We start from the raw sequence: 17,655 nt of genomic DNA on the forward strand, positions 1-17,655 counted from the left end.
ATGATTTTTGAACACTTAGTAATCCTGATATTAATATCATTAGGCTTCAGAGTCAGTGCCCCCATTGAAATTCTTAAAGTAATTGTTTTTATCTGCAGATCCAAGAAGAGAAATATGTTTCCATAGTGCTGGAGGGAGGCAAGCAGCCGTAATGCTGTGCAGAGGAAATTAGTATTCCTAGATGTGTTATGACGCAGAGGTCTATGGGGGGTTGAGGGCATAGTAGAAGCACGTGCATTGGATCTACAAACAGCGGTGAAGTGCTGGGCCAAAAGCATTGTGTGTGAGGTAATGCCATAGGATGTGATGGCTTTTCCTCATATCCAGAAATATCATTGACAACCCTCAAACATCAAAGCCAGCTGGGCTGGAGAGACTGTCCTTTAACTCCATGATTAAGGTATGTGTACAGAGCAGTTTGGAGGTGTTCTCTGTTGTGGGTAGATAGACACATGCTAGCTCTGCTGGAGCTAGCAGTGTGGCTCTGGCAGGGCCGGCTCCAGGCACCAGCTAAAGAAGCAGGTGCTTGGGGTGGCTAATACGAAGGGGCGGCCCTCCGGCTGCTATTGGAACGGCCCGTCCGGGTGTTCAGTGGCAATTCAGTGGCGGGTCCCTCAGTCCCTCTCGGAGTGAAGGACCTGCTGCTGAATTGCTGCCGAAGAGTTGAGCGGTGCGATCGCGCTGCTGCGGCGGGTTTTTTTTTCTGCCGCTTGGGGCTCTGCCCTGGGCTCTGGCAGCATGGGCTCTGGCTAGGCACTCAAGTACAGTCCCGCCTGAGCTGCCAGCTATACTATTTTTAGTGTTTTAGTGCACTAACAGGGAGCAAAAGCAAGTTTGGAGGTTCACGGTCTAACCAATGGTTACATGCACTTGGCAGACGAGAGATTTATGGAAACTTCAAGGACAGGAAGAAGGGGAATGGAAGAGCTTGATAAACTAACAATTTACTTTAAAGCACCTAGTATTTAACCAAAATACATTGTTTCAGTTTAATTAAAAAATGCGTCAAAGTGGGACGATAACAGAACAGAAATTTCCATTTTATGAGTTCCAGTCTATACCCACAACAAAATGCTTAAAGAGCAAGTGGAGTGGTACTTTTCCTTTGTGTTCTAATATTAGCTTGCCTTACAGCTAGTTCTCTGTTCTGCTAGCAAAGCTTCTATGTAAATACCTTTGCTTCCTGATCCTCATGAGCCCCAGCAGCTCTGTTAATGTCTGCAAATAACTTCAGTAGAGAAACCTCTGAAATCTTATTGAGGTGAAAGGACGAATTAAATATTATAACACCTCTTGGGTTTTTTGTGGAGGGAGATTAGCTCCCCATGTTCTCCTCAGTTAGACAGATTTCTAGGTAGAATTGTATTATAATCTGATGCAAATGTGGTCGATTACAAAATGCTAGTGGTTTTAGATTACTGGATGCAGTGTCCACACTGCTATTTTTAGCTTGATTCCTGCTAGTGCAAGTCTGTCTACTGGGGCTGGGTGGCTTTCATAAAATGCAGTTTCTAGTCATTTAAATTTGGGACTAAAAAGAAAAGAGGCCCTGGTTGCTAGCAACATCCAAGCTGCACTTGGACATAGTGCAAAGGAGGGGCTGCAGAGAGCAGGGCCGGCTCCAGGCACCAGCGCAGGAAGCAGGTGCCTGGGGTGGCCAGTGGAAAGGGACGGCACGTCCGGGTCTTCGGCAATTCGGCGGTGGATCCCTCAGTCCCTCTCAGACGGAAGGACCGCCGAATTGCCGGCGAAGAATGAAGCGGCGTGGTAGAGCTGCTACTGAAATGCTGCTGATTGCGGCTTTATCTCCTCCCCCCCACCGCCACCGCTTGGGGTGGCAAAAAAGCTGGAGCCGGCCCTGGCAGAGAGCCAGCTGTGCCTTTCTGATTCAGGGATGCCTGGCCCTGGTGAAAGTTAGGGCTGCACCGGGGCAATCAAGTGGCTTTAGTGGATCAGGTAAACTGGCCCAGAATGTCTAAAACAGAAACCACTACACTCTCTGAAAATATTCCCTGGCAAATTTACAGGTGCCAGGTACAGAAGAAGCCTGAAAATTCATACATTCTTCCATAATTTCTGAAAATGCTATTAAAAGAAGCAAGTATCTCATGTATAAAACAAAAATATTGGTACACATTACTGCTAACCCATTGACATACTTCAATGATTTGAAGCAAGCAACTTCCCCATGGCCTTTTTAAATAACAAAGCCTGTGAGATGTGATTGAAGTACTGCAGATTAATTCAGAAGGTTGTATATTTTGTATTTCTATGTTTCAGCACCATCTTATTAGTTTTGACTTCCACAGTTGACAATATTCACAATAGCTTCCATGATGGACAAACACACAGATGATCCTGTCCACTAGAAGAGTTATTTTCAATCAGGACTCCCACTGAGAAAAAAAATACTATTTTTTTTTTAAAAAACACAGGCCATGTAAATTATATCAACATGTAGTTACTTTTGAAGTGGTAAATGCTGTAGTGTTACTAAAGCTCCCTTCCTTGCCTTTGTTCTGTCATTACCTAAAATGAGATTGTTGTTTTGTAAACAAATGTTCAGCATTGGGTGCCAGATGAAAGCAAAACCAGGGGATTAGATTACATTATCAAGGGAGAGACAAAGGAAGATGCATTGAGAACAGGTCTGCTCTAAACCACCAGGTAATTGTCAAGCTTCATAATTATAAAGGGGCAGCCTCTCCTTTCTAATGTCTGTTTTATATGTTAGACATGATTAAAAGCAGATAATTTATTTGAGAAGGAAGTTAAATACTTTTGTTTTCTCCAGATTGTTGTTGAAACAAAAAAGCCACGAAGATGTAGCAACGGCACTGGTAGCACACGCTTCCTTTGGAAATTGTTCCACAATCCTGAGAGGCTTGAACTCCAAATCCCTTGGTGGTGCTGATATAAAAATCATTTTGAAAGTAAAGCATAGGGCATGCTATAGGGAATATTGCTTTTACCCATGGTCATCATCAGCTTACTCCTGGGGGAATTCTGTACAAAAAAATTCTGTACACACTATTTTAAAATTCTGCATATTTTATTTGTCAAAATAACGCAATATCATCACTCTGGTTTCAATTATTTTGGTCATTTATTTAAACTACAATACAATGGATGAAGAAGGGGAGTGGGGAGCATTGGAGGAAATCCCCAAACCCCCTTTCCTAATAGTAATGTGACTAGGTTTGACCCTTTATTTGTAGTTATTAGTCAATAAATATATGTAGCCATATGCTCGGGGTTACATCATAGGTAAGGCTACTTTTTAGTCACGAGTATTTTTAGTAAAAGTCATGGATAGGTCACGGGCAGTAAACAAAAATTCATGGCCCATGACCTGTCCATGACTTTTACTATATACCTCTGACTAAAACTTTGGGGGGCATACCATGGGTACTGGGGGGGGGGCAGCCCAGGAGGGTACCGCGGGTGTTGTGGGTGAGGGGGTTAGCAGGGCTTGTGTAGGTTCCATACCCAGCTCCTGGGAAGTGGTGACCTCCAGCTCCTAGCTCCACCTGCTGCCTCCGCGCTGCCCCAAGCCCCAGTTTTGCAGCTCCCATTGGGTGGGAACCGCAGCCAATGGGAGCTGCAGGGCAGTGCTTGTGGGTGGAGGCAGCACATGGAGCTAGGAGCTGAAAGAGGGAAGTTCCTATTTCCCTTCAGGCGAGCCCCACACCCTAATCCCCAGCCCTGAGCCCTCCCACACCCAAACTCCTGCTGCTGAGGGACGGGGAGACCTGAAACTGCCCCAGAAGCAGCTGGTGCTACTGGCCCAGGGGTGCCCGAGCTGCTCAGGCAGCTCCCCGGCCAGCCGCACAGGCCACTGCAGGAGTCACAGAGGTCACGGAAAGTCACTGAATCTGTGACCTCCGTGACGAATACAGAGCCTTAATCATAGGCAACTGAAGAACAAGTTAGGGCTGGGGAATCAAACTCACAATTTATATTGGCTACTGACCATCTCCAAGCAAACAGTTCATTTTGATAGAAAGTTTTTTTGGTCCAAAAATTTACACCAGTTTTAATCACTGAAGCACCATAAGCATTTATAAGGCCATACTGTCCTTTACACCACCCTGGCAACTTAAAGGAGCCTTAAAACTTTTACCCCTGCTTTATACTCCTGGGGGAATTCACAAAGACAGTTGGAACAATTCACTAAGAAGGCAGGCTGCTACATTCTGCTCTGCCTGAGGGAACAGACCCCCCCCACACACACACACCTGCCTCCTCAAAAACACCCCAAAGCTCTGTCCCTCCATGCCGAGCATCCTGTAATAATGAGCGAGAGGGACAGAGTGTCTCTATTTCTCACATGCACGACCGCCTGGCAGTGATTTACGTCTCAAACAGCTGCTCTGGCTCTCAAACCAACCTACCTGTGGTGCTGGGGAGGGGTGCATGACCGCTCTTGCAGCTTTCCTTTACTTCTCCCTCAGAAGTCATTTTTCTGCAGGGAAGCAAATCTGCAGGGAACATGAATTCTGCACACACGCAGTGATGCACAATTCCCCCAGGAGTATCAGCTTTTCAAAGTAAGAGGCCAGGGGGAGAGAGTGGGTCTGGCTAACATTCAGTGATGTCATTAGAGACACATGATGTGCAGCTTTATATTTAAGCAGACAAAGATCACTCCTGAGGATGTGACCCTCTAGTGTCTTAGTGAATCCACTGACCACCCCGGCCTCTTTGCGGTAGCCCTCCCTCCAATGTCAACATAGGACACTCATTATAGGTGGAGGAGAGTAAAGGGTGTCCCAAAGACTATGTTTTAAAATGGTATGTATCCTATCACCTCTTTGGTGTTTAATGCTGAGTAGTTGGAGGACAGGAGGCCAAGTGAAGGCATGCCTCTGCACCTCCATTGCCATAATCCGGTAGGGTAAAGTGATTCATCTTGGCATTCACTTTAGGTTTTTGCAACTAGTTTTACATTACAGATATCTGTACTACTAAGAACAATATTGCTTTGCTTGTGTTGTGCTTTTCACGTGAGCATTCCAAAGTGCTTTACTAATAGAAATTAAATCGTATGATCTCCCAGTAAGGTGGGTAGGTATAATACACATTTTTAAAACATGTAAGATGAGTTGCTAAGAGGCTCCAGGAACAGAACCTAGGGGTCCTGAGTCCTAGTGTCTTGCTTCAATCACTCAATCACATTTTCTCTCTGTTTCTCTGTTAATCTGATTGTAATACCGACTTTTCTATTTGTTTCAAAACAGTACTGTCTTCTTCATGTGCTGATCCCTATGTGTATTTCACTGTGGGTACTCATATGCTCCATGTGCCCAGAGCCAGAGAATTTTGAAAGCCGTGTCCATTGGTCTGCACATGGTGTGCCTTGGCTCACCTCATGCCTCCAACCAAGGAGATAAAGGGTAGGGAGGACCGACTGTCTCTCCAGTTCCTTTTCACTGCTGCATGGTCCAGGTCAGAACTTCGAGTGTCCAAAGCTTTGGCATTCTTCTTTAGCTGTGAAAATATATTTATATATCTGTAAATAGTTGTTTTTATTCTAGAGTTTTAAGTTTTTATCTGATAGTTTTAGTGTTTTGTAGTTAGTCTCCCCAACCTCGAGAATACTGCTCCCCCACTCCATACCTCGTTTGGGTACTGAGCTATGTCCTGGACTCTGGACTTCAAAATATGTGCTTCCTCGCACCCTTCTCCTATATGGGTACTACTGGTCAATCACCCACAGTGGACTACACATAGGGACCAGCACTCAAACAAGTAGTGTTATTTACCTTATAGTAATGGGAGGTTCTTTGAGATGTGTGGTCCCTATCTGTATTTCACTTCCCTCCTTTTCCTCTGCTTTGGATCTTCTCTGATTCTCAGTGGAGTAGAAACTGGAGCCGTAGTTGGTTCATCCTACCCTTTATCTCCTCAGTTGGAGGCATCAGGTGAGCCAGGGCACATGTGTGGACCCACGAACACTGCTTCCAAAATTCTCTGGGCGCATGGAGCACATGCATACCCGCCGTGGAATACAGCTGGGACCACACATCTCAAAGAACCTCCCATTACTATGAGGTAAGTAACATTCTCTTTTTTCCCACTTAAAGAAATTGTAACAGCAACCTTTCCACATACATTGATGACGAGCACAAAAGCAGAAAGCTAATTTAAGCATTTTTTCCTTTCATATGTTGTGCGTTTAGTCCACCCTAATATAAAACTTTTTAGTTTGAATGTAAGCACATTTCATGTCATATCATTGTAAATGGCTTCACTTCATCCCTGTGGCATGGCAGGGTCTCAGAAGTTAACAAAAATGTTTATATTTCGGTTCTCAAATGCAAACTTCCTAAGTGCTTGCTTCTCATTTTACATCCTCCACCTTGTAAAGGATTGAACTCCATCTCTTGTTCTTTTTGGTAAAGCCTGAGGAAAATAAAGAGAAAACAGGATAGTCAATTGCTCATTTATAACTGAGTTGGTAGCACTAGCAGGCCAGAGGTTTGTGGCTGTTTGTGGCACTTGAACTTAGGCGCCTTTCCAAGTGTTGACTCTGATTTGAAGAGCTGGGAAAGTGTGGAAAGGAACGGTGAGAAATCTGGATGAGATGTTTGTTAAACCAAAAACCTGTCTGTACATGATCCAGGTGGAAGTTAAAGCTCCCATGGCAAGAGAGGTGATAAGCCCAGCATTCTCGCCAGCTTCTCCTCTTTCAGTAAAATAGACCTCAATAAAACAAACAAGGCTGTGTGCGAGCCACTGCTGAGTGCTTAACAGCTGCTATCTTTACCTACACAGTACCGGGGTAGTAGATGGTGACATTATTATATAATGCCAGGTCATTCTTTGGATTTGACAGGCATTTTATAAAACTAAGTGTAACCAGTGGGTTCCAGTCCATTTTTCAGATGGATTAGGCCTGGTTTTGGCTAGCTATTATATTAAACCAGCAAAGCTATGAGACTGTAGGTCTAACTGTCTAAGCTTATCTATTCATCAGAGACAGGGAAGCATATCCTTACTTTATACATAGAACAGGCTGTATTTGGTCTGTTTTCCTAACAGTTATTTACATTGTGGAAATTACAGCTTGATTATAATCTGTGTGTAAAAATTAAACATTAAAAGAAAGACAATATGGTAGACAGCAACTGCAGATGTTGCAGTTATTCCCACTGACGTCTTTTACTGTCATTGTGTTTCATGTTCTGAGCTATGGTCATACAGTCCTGTTGATCTCAGCCAAACCCCTCATAACACACCTGACCAACTCTGCAATGCTACACATAAGAAGGAAATCCTTTCTGATATCTGAACTGATCACTTTACACCCTGTAGATTTTATTACCCTTATCCTTAGCAGGTGTACCAAGCTGTTAATATTTAAAGCAAGGGTGGTTCCTTCCAGGTTTGATATCTCTGCTTGGATATGCAGTGGGACAAAATTAATCTCTAGTGCTAGCATGCTGACATGTTCTTTGCTAGTTGTTAAGGATTACTGTGCATCCAGAACATATGTTTGTCCAAGTGCAACAAATTGCCTAAAAATGAAAGTCCAGGACCCCATATATAATGTAGTTGTACACCAGGGTTTAAGATTTAATTTTTAGAATACTAAATCTCTAGGTGTTATGTCTGTCTTCAGAATGAGAACGGAATGTAAACCAGTGCAATGATATCTTCCTGAATAACAGACAAGCTCAAAAATAGATATTAGAGGTTTAAACTGCTCATTGTCAATTTAATGTTAACCCTGAAACCTAACAATGGAGAGTCAGATGTCAACATTACTAATTAACTGCTGCCAGCTTTAGCAGAAATATGAGGCTAATGTCCCCTTTTTCTATAGTTGTTGGATATAGTAGCACATATTGGGATGGAAGGCAACAACAGCTAGTTGCAACAGAGTGTTACTGGGAAGGGTATTGAAGAATGTAAACCCTCTTCACTTCAGTTCTAAATCTCGGGTAGGGTGTGAATTACTCTGAACTCACACAAATACTGATGTGTTTCCTACGTAGTCACCACACGACCAGTATCCGCTACTTCAGACCCCTACTTAAAGCCTTGCATCAAACCAAATTCTGTTTGAATTGGTTACCAAATTCCATTCTCAATGCATGGGTGGTTTTTCTTGTTACTCTTTACTTAACCCACACCATATACTGTTCTGTTTAGAGCAGCCCACACTAATTTCATAAAAGTTAGCACTGTCCCAGATTTCACAGAATTTTTTTTAAGTTGCACTTGTGTAACTGCAATATTACTACATTTTTCCAGCACAACTCATTCAGGGTGTGTTTTTAGAGAGAAACACCACTTGACAAACCATTGTCTCTGGAAATCAGACACGCCCACGAGATATTTTTCCATCAGGAACTATTGAATTAGTTCTCTCCTGCATCCTGATCAGAAAGAGAGATTGTAAAAGTAGGACACTTGCCATGAATAGACTGGTTTTTTGTCAATAGCTTTATAACTGCCTGCCAGAGCTCACATGCTTTGTGCTGTAATTTGTTTATCATCCCTTCCTTCCTATGAAACAAAATCAAAGGGCTGACAAAGAAGCGAAGTACACGTTTGGGTAGGATTTAACAGTTTGAAGGCTGACTGGGTTCATAAGGATAATTTAGTGGTATGCGTTAGTTTGTTCATACAGTTGGGGGTGAGAAGGTGGAAAGATTGGAACAGTTGTTAGGGTGCCAACTTCCGAAGTTGGAAAAACAGTAGGGCACTCATCTGTGCATTGGATACATTATCATAATTAAAGACGACGACAAAGCTAGGCTTCTGGAACATTTATAGTAAGGCCTCTATTTAATGTAGGAAAAAAGGAATCTGGCAGTGTGAATTAGCTGTATCTTGTTATGTTAATACAGTATCACGTGTAATAAGTTGGTATAAGATTTTTGTTAGAACTGTAGTTGCTGGTGGCATTGATACTTTGCATCTTGTAGTAATTGTGGCATTTTCCTGAGGACATTCAGGAATATATAGTTATTACACATAGCAGTGGTTGTCATTGTCACATGAAAAAAAATCTTGTCGATTTAGTTTTAAGTTCTTCAAGATGTAAGATGTCAATGCTGAGAACTTTAGTTGTGTGTATTGAGAAGAGGCTTCTTAACACTGCCCTGCTTATGTTCCTCAATCTAGACGGGAAGCAATTATTTTCAGTAGCTGACAGTATGGCTGAGGTTTTATCTACATGGGAAAGTTGATCGGTAATAACCCCCTGTATGGACAGTCATTCCAATATAAAAATAACTTTTTTTGGTTTTGCTTAAACTCCCTTCTGAGCAACATAAGCGAACCTGAAGAAGCTACACTTATATTAGATTAAGAATGTCCACGTTCGGAGGTTATATTGTTATAGCTATATCGGTTTACGTTTATGTTTTTAGGTTATACAGAAAAAACTGTCCTGTGTAGACATGGCCATTGTTTCCATGCTCATTACGTCCTGCATCTCTTGTGAGGCAGCTCACAATTGTATCAGTTGTAAGTAATAGTTTTAGTGATGGTGTGAATTTCTGCCCACTAGTAAGGGAACCAAGCACCATCACATTTAATTGAACAGCCATCCGATGATAATGCCATTTGATTTCTACTGACCTTGGGCAAATTTAGACCAGTGACCCTAGAGGTTAAGGGCTCCATATCCTATTACCAGTTTCTTGAGTTGTCCTGTCCCCAGAAGGACAAGCGTGGTCACATGGGTGTTTTAAAATGTTGGACATTCAAAGGGGGGAAAAGTATTTTAGTATGCCGTTTTCTTTTACAAAATAATTTGTTTTTTATATATAAATGACAGGAATTCTGTGTATTATTACTAGAGTGACAGAAACAACTCTGATCTTCATTTTCATACTCTAACAAAGATTTTATTAATGAAATATTTTAACTGGGGTCTGTTATTGTTTATTATTAGTTATTTGTATTGCAGCACCACCTAAGAGTCACAGAGATTGAAGTAGTTGCCAGTATTGCCTGTCTTTCCCACAGAGACTTGAAATATCTGTTTATATCCCCCTTACTGGCTAAGAAAGTCATAAAAAATCAGACATTAGGAATGGCAATATACAAAAACCTGTTGGAGAACACTTCAACCTCCCTGGCCACACAATAGCAGATTTTAAGGTGGCCATCTTACAGCAAAAAAACTTTAGGACCAGACTCCAAAGAGAAACTGCTGAGCTCCAGTTCATCTGCAAATTTAACACCATCAGCTTAGGACTAAACAAAGACTGTGAATGGCTTGCCAATTACAGAACCAGTTTCTCCTCCCTTGGTTTTCACACCTCAGCTGCTGGAACAGGGCCCCATCCTCCCTGATCGATCTAACCTCGTTATCTCTAGCTTGCTTCTTGCTTGCTTATATATACACACCTGCCCCTGGAAATTTCCACTGCTTGCATCCGAAGAAGTGGGTATTCACCCACGAAAGCTCATGCTGCAAAACGTCTGTTAGTCTATAAGGTGCCACAGGACTCTTTGCTGCTTCTACAGAACCAGACTAACACGGCTACCCCTCTGATACTTGACATAAAAACCTCTTCTACTTTCTCAGAGAAGAACACTACTGTATGTAGTAAGACTGCTTATGACTTGAATAAGCTCTAGTAGGTGACACGAGAGTGACTAGTACACTTACTGCTGTTGTGAGAGACCCTCCTAGAATACACAGTTTCCAGCATCCATAAAACAAGGCAAAGAGGTCCAGGAAAGTGAAATATGTTTTCTGTAATAACCCTTCAGTGATTATCAGTTGGTGATGAGCTGATATGAAATGATAATGCAAGAGTGGCAGTGGTAATTGTTGTGTTGTCTGTGTCTCAGGAAGAGGTGTGTCTGTTTCTTGCCTGCAGTAAAACTGATGACATGGTCTGATAGACAAGTGCTATGGAAAGACTGAGAGGAATTTATAGACACCTGAAGGCAATACAAGCCGATGATGAAAGGCGTTCTCAATGTTAGACACTAATTCATAGTGAAATGAAATCCTCACAAGGGCTTTGTGTCTGCAGTACAGCTTGCAAGGATGAAAGCCCACCTAAAACTTTCAGATGGTTACAGGTTGTAATTCACATGTTTTTGGTGCCACAGTGAAGTTCACAGAAGAAAATAAGAGTATTAATTAGATCTTAACTACAAACTTCTTATTGTAACTCTTTCGTAAACATATTTTTCATTGCCTTTAGCACTCTGTATTACCTTCTACCCTCATGCTTACCTGGTGACTTGATTTTATCTTTTTGTTTTCTTAAATATAAATCATTTAATACATTTATAACACCAAAGAATACTTCTGAAGTAGTTTAAAAAACATGTCTGGTACTAATTAGGTTAGAAATCTGTGAGTCTTAAGACTACTGTATCTGCAGCAAAAGAAACATTTTGTTCTGTGGAATAATGCACTCTCCTCCCCTCCTCCAATGTTTGATTTATCACAGTAAAACTTACTTTAAAAGGACCTGCAAAAATTTAATGCTTGGCAGAGGTGGCAGTCTAAGAAATGTAGAGTAGAACCATTTTCAGTACATTTTGGAATACTTTGGGGAACTTTCTTAAGAAAAGCATTGTCTTGTACAGTTGTTTTTTTCTGTAGTTCACAAATCATTTAGTGGTTTTAAAGGTGTTAGAACCATTGTTACTAAAGTTGGTTTTGATAATAAATCATTGATATTGCTGAAAAACGGCTTAAAAATCAGCTTCAGTTATCAGTCTCCCGTTAAATTATTATAAAATATAAATAGTAACTAGAAGAGGAGAATCAACTGGTAGTCACAGATTTATAACTGATACATCATCTATAGAGGATAAATATATCTTACACTTGACTCTAGATGGTTTCAACAGTTCTTATAACTGCACTAAGGGCAGTGGAAGTTCTGGTTTGTCTAGTATTTGCCTCTCAAAAACTTCATATCAAATATGTTCGGTTTACAAGTGAAAAAAATGCTTTATAATTTTTTTAACTGTCAGCCCTGCAAATTTAGCTTGGGATCTGAAACTCCATCTGTGTGGCATCATGATAATGTGGATTCTGTAGACCAGGTTTCTTCCTGGACAACCCCACTGTCTTCAAAGTCTACCCCGAGCTACTCATTTGCAGTCTCAAAGAGTGGGAGATGAATTTGAATATATACAGTTATGCTGGAATTTAGCCAATACTTTGTGTTGAATTTATATTTCAATAATTGTGTTAATCTCTATCTTTTCTCATGCATTCAAATACTAAGGGTTATTTTCTTTCCAATAAGCTATGTAAGTAAATTGGACTTCTTGCTGAGAATGAAAAGCATTATTTGAGAAACGGGAATGGTCACATTTATGGTGATGATATAACAGTAGGTATTTTACCAAAAATATTGGATTACAGTCACTGTAGCTTTGAAAGACAGGTCAGTTTATACATTATGCTTAAGCTACCTGAGACTGTTCTGCAACCACACAATGCAATTGTTCTGTTTTCAAATTCAAAATTCCTCTGCATTGTGAGTCCTTCTTTTTAACCACCTTGTTTGATCCCTGTTTTTGGATTAAATCTTTGCATTCACCATTTCACTCTTTTTGAGCTAGTCTGTACCAAACACTGTTTTTCTTTGAAGTCTTTCTCTATCTCTCTTCTTCTTTTCCATCTCTGCTAACACTCTCATGTCTTGTCACTCATTCCTTTTGGCATTACCAGTCTATTCAACTCTTAAAATTCTCTGTTGCTTTCAGCCTCACCTTTCTTCATGTTGTTGACTGTATGTCCTTTAATAAAAAAACTCTTTTTTCTCTACTCTTTACTTCTGCACTTGCCTCTTCCATCGCACTGTCTTTCCCTTTGTCACTAATCTTAGTGCCCCCCCCCACACATTAGCGACTTCTCGTCCTCTTTTTGTGGAACTGAGCATCATTTGAAGAACATCTTCCACTTTCTGTTCATTCTGTCATTTCTTAATTCTTCCTGCTTCTATTCTAAATGACTGTATTTTCCACCTTGATCAGTTCTTGTACTGTCATTTCTTCTCAAGCACTCTTTTCAGATTCTTTTCTCTGCCTCTTACTGTGCTGAGTATGTTGCCATTTAAAAAAACAACAATAAAATGCACACATTCACACGCATCCGACGAAGTGGGTATTCACCCACGAAAGCTCATGCTCCAATATGTCTGTTAGTCTATAAGGTGCCACAGGACTCTTTGCTGCTTTTACAGATCCAGACTAACACGGCTACCCCTCTGATACTTAACAATGAAATGGACAATGTCCAGCAAAATTTTTCCTCATCTCTTATCATTCCACACCATTCCTCCACTCCAGTTTCACCCTCTCTTTTTTCATCCCAAACTCTGATATCTCCATTTTGTTTGCTTATAATCCCTTGACCCAGGTCCTTGTCCCTCTTAGCTCTTCCATTCATTCACTACCTCATCTTTAACCTTGGCTCCTTTCTGAAGGATTACAACTGCACTGTTGTGTTTTTGTCCTGAAAAATGTTTTCTTTATTTCTTCTGCCTATAAAACCAGTGTCCAACTGGCCTTCCCCTTTGTCTCCAAATCCTGGATCAAGCTGCCTACTCTCGCTACCCAATTTGTTGTTCTCCAACTTTTTCTCTGATCCTTCCTCCTCTTTGCTGCCTTCAGATGCAATTGATCACTTCTTATCGTTTTATCTATTTCTGTACTCTCCTTGTTCTTGTCCTACTTCACTGATTTCTTTAGTGTCCTCTTTGTTGACTCCTCATCATCTTCTATTTATTTGGCCATCCTGAGGGATCTGTCCTCAGCTCCTTCCTTTTTAAGTGATTATTAATAAGATTGATTTGGAGTGAAATGCTATTTTTGATATTTTTATCAGTAAACTAAGATAAATCATAAATTCAAAAACTATAAACATTTTTACCCTGAACACAAAATAATTCAGAATCATAAAAGCAACATCTCAATTCCTGTTGGACGTAAAAACACACAGATGTTGGGAGAGTAAATAGTCTCAGGACAAACTATTTTGTAAAACATCATGCTGGTGCATGCTAGGAAGCAGTTCAGGGAGGAGGAGGAATGACTTTTTATTTTCGTGTAGACCAACAACTTAAGATTCTTGTAGGGTTTTTTTTCTGTCTCTGCTCTTTTTTTCTGAACTCCTCTCTGTCCCCACAATGTTTTTCTTTTCCAGTTGATTTTCCCCCCCCTAGTGTTTTTTCTGTCCTGTCCTTTCCCCAAGTTTATTATTTTCAGTTGACATTTGCTGTTGTGTGTGTCAGATTATTCTCTTTGTTTTTCTGCAACTTTCTCAGTGAAGTTTGGTCCCTTTCCTCTTAACTGCCACTCTTTGTGACTCCCCTCCCATGATCTACTCAGTTTCTGGGGGAGAGGGATCGCTCAGTGGTTTGAGCATGGGCCTGCTAAACCCAGGGTTGTGAGTTCAAACCTAGGGATCTGGAGCAAAATCAGTACTTGGTCCTGCTAGTGAAGGCAGGGGGCTGGACTCGATGACCTTTCAGGGTCCCTTCCAGTTCTATGCGATAAGTATATCTCCATATATTTATATTTATTTATTTATTTTCTCCTCTTAAATAGAGCCTTCTCAAGCTTCCTCACCTCTCACTAGTGATACTGTTTTGGCAACTAGTGTAAAGCCAATTATTGGTTGTCTCCAAATCATTGCTTTTTAATACATGTCATCAGCTATGTCTCTTGATGTGTTCCAGATCCTTTTCTAAAGTGAGTAACTGGTTTCTTTGGTAACCAGAGTAATGCTGCCAGCACTCTGCCCTTCCTCTCCACTCCCTCCTTCCAGATGCAGTGAATTAAAAACAACAATAAAAACAAAACAAGAAAGAGCATGTGATGGTAGAAGTGGCTCTGCAGCATTACTCTGATTAATATAGAAGGCTTAATTGTTCATTTTATCATGGAGCGTGTATGCATCAACAGGCTGTGCTAATAACATTTATTAAAATATAATCTGAGGCTGCTGTAAATTGGAAGAAGACCCATGGGATTAGATATTTCTTTTATCCGTTTTCTTATCCTTCCTGATGGAACTGTTTGCAGAAACCATTTTGTACCCATCCACAGCTTTCCATACACTCCCAACCCAAGTAGTAAAGTTACATTGTTTAATTTGGCAAGTGTTTCCCAAAAATACAAATTGTAAAGACGCACAAAAATCTGTTCTTATTTAATGCATGTGTTTGTGTTTATCGAGGGAAGACGATAGACCTTTTTACATATATCTCATGGACTACATAGTAATTTCAATTGGATTGAGGAAAAGATAAGAAAGATGTATACTAGCATACATACACTATATTGTTAGATTTCGAGGGCATAAAATTAGATTTTTATTAATAAATGTCAGTAAATGTCAATTTCACCATACACCCAGAAACACACACAAAATTTCCATCAATAATTATCTACATTTACAGATAGATAAATTAAGAAAAATGCTGCTTATGAACATCTCAGTTAAGGGTATTTACTTTGTTTTGACATGTGATATTGATAATTTGTGTTTTAATGGTTATAAAGTTTTAACTTATTTAATGACAATAGACGTTGAGATTCAAAAATTGTCTGACCCCTCTATTGTCAGACCCACTCCCGTGATTTCCCACAGCTGTGAACATTTAAATTGATTAAAAATGGGGGCGGGGGGACGCTTACAACACACAATTTTGCACAACAGTGAAAATTTAAGTAGATAATTGGAAAAAGTACTTAAAGAAAAATATTATCTGTTGAAGTTATATTTTTTTAAAATTGGTTTCTGCCAAACATGATTGCAGCTGTCATTACCTTCTGCCCTATCGGATTAACATTGGAGTAGAGTGAAAAAGACAATTCTCCAGCTACCATACGCACTAACTCACAGTCAAAAACTTATGACAAAATCAAACTTGCAATAAGTAAATTATCTTGTTTTTATGATGCTTTTAAAAATCAGATTTGGTGTGCATTCAGTATTTATAGTGGTAAATGTAAAAGCTTGTCTCTTTTGTCTTTATAGATGGATAGATAAAGTTTTGTCAGTATTTGCAGTATTCCTCATGCTTCCTTGTAACAACTGTAGGAAATTGGGACTACTTTGGTAATGAAATTTAGTTGTCTAAAATAATTGGCAAGTTTGCAAAGGTGACCATTGTAAATGTATTGTGCCAAATTCTGACACATTAGTGCCTGTTGATTTGAGTAGGAGAGGCATGCATGCATCTGAGGGCAGATTTAGCCTAATTAGTGAGATATGATGCTTTTGCCCTGCCTCATGCCAACACTGTGCGCTTTGTCTCTCTGATTATATTTTATGTATTAGTGCTTTTCAATGTCAGTTTTCCAATTAGTGAGAAACGTTAAAAAAGGTGTGTGTGGGGGGGTCCAAGATCTCACTTGGAGCTTCTAGATGTGACCATACTACAAATGATAAATATTACATTTACCATTTCAGTCTCTCTTTATACAACTTGAATGCTGTGTTCATAAGCAAGTATTCTCTGCCTTTGTAAAGGTAGATATGAAGCAGGCACGTTGAACTGTTTATTTCAATATATTTCTATAGTTACAAATCTACTGATGATTTAATTAGGGCATTAAATACATTTTTTATTTAGATGCCTACATTTGAATTTAAGTGCCTACCCGTAGACAGCAAAGTTAGGAAATTTGGGCACTGGTGTTTTAGAGAAGTGCCATAAGATCTAACTTTTCATCCATTCCAGAATTTCCATTAGAGATGACCAAAAGGACCTGGATTTAATATTTGGAACAGTAAAAGGTTGAGGTTATAGTTCTCATTTGCGTAACTACTTGTTTTTCCCACAATTGCATGATGGAATTATTTTTGTCAGTTTTGTCCATAAAGATGTTTGAGCACATGTACCCACTCACATTTCCTCTCTTTTTGCACGTGTGCTATCACCATTTTGGAGCAACTGAATTGATGATATTTCACTCAGTGTTTCTCTTCTGTGAATGTTTTGCATTTTTCCTTTTTAATAAATTGCAAAAAGTGTTGCTACAGTACTATCCTAATCTACCCTAGCTGAAATCACCCTAATTCCAGACAGGGGGGAACCAAGGTGCTCTTGCTGGGGCTAGCTGATGAGGATTACCAGGACCCTCGCAATTGAATCATGTCATGCCTTTGTATTGAGTTGTCTGACTCATCACTTTAAGTAGCAGGGCTGGATTGTTGCCTCTTCTTTAAAGGAGTGTTGAGAGGATGCAGGGATTCATTTTATCTTCTCTTAACACACGCCATGAACCCTACTCATCCACATATTCACTGGAGTGGAAGGATTGATTGCTTGGGTGGGTTGTGTTAAGTTACTTGAAGTTCATATGCTACTTGTTTTTCCTGCTACTCTCAGGAAGGGATATTGTGGTCTGCAGAGTAATTGTTTTGTACTCACTTTAAATTTTGGGATATGACATAAGAAGGATGAGACTTGGGCATGAACTTAATGTCAGGGACACAAATTTCTACTGTGTTCACATTTTTTTAAAAAGAAAGTCTCTGTGTTACTCACTCCGGCATAACTTCACATCAGGAATGATTTTGACTTTGCATATATAAGTAGACTTGAAGGCCAGAAAGGACGCTCATGATTCTCTAGTCTGACCTCGTGCACATTGTAGGCCACAGATCCTCATCCACCCACCCACTCCTCCAATAGGCATATA

At 40.2% G+C, this 17,655-nt stretch overlaps 1 protein-coding gene across 9 annotated transcripts in view; it reads left to right on the plus strand.

Moving 5' to 3' along the window:
• The window catches only part of SPATA5 (spermatogenesis associated 5), a 310,210-nt gene that overhangs the window by 146,797 nt on the left and 145,758 nt on the right, over positions 1-17,655 (plus strand). Inside the window, exon 15 of one of the 9 annotated variants that reach the window (XM_039541986.1) lies at positions 5,912-6,054. The exons of the other annotated variants lie outside the window; for them this stretch is intronic. Coding sequence (XP_039397920.1) covers positions 5,912-6,054 — 143 coding nt within the window. The remainder of the gene's footprint in view (positions 1-5,911; positions 6,055-17,655) is intronic. 9 annotated transcript variants of the gene reach the window in all.

Source organism: Mauremys reevesii, linkage group 5 (assembly GCF_016161935.1).
Source record: "Mauremys reevesii isolate NIE-2019 linkage group 5, ASM1616193v1, whole genome shotgun sequence".
In the NCBI taxonomy this organism is placed as follows: domain Eukaryota; kingdom Metazoa; phylum Chordata; order Testudines; family Geoemydidae; genus Mauremys; species Mauremys reevesii.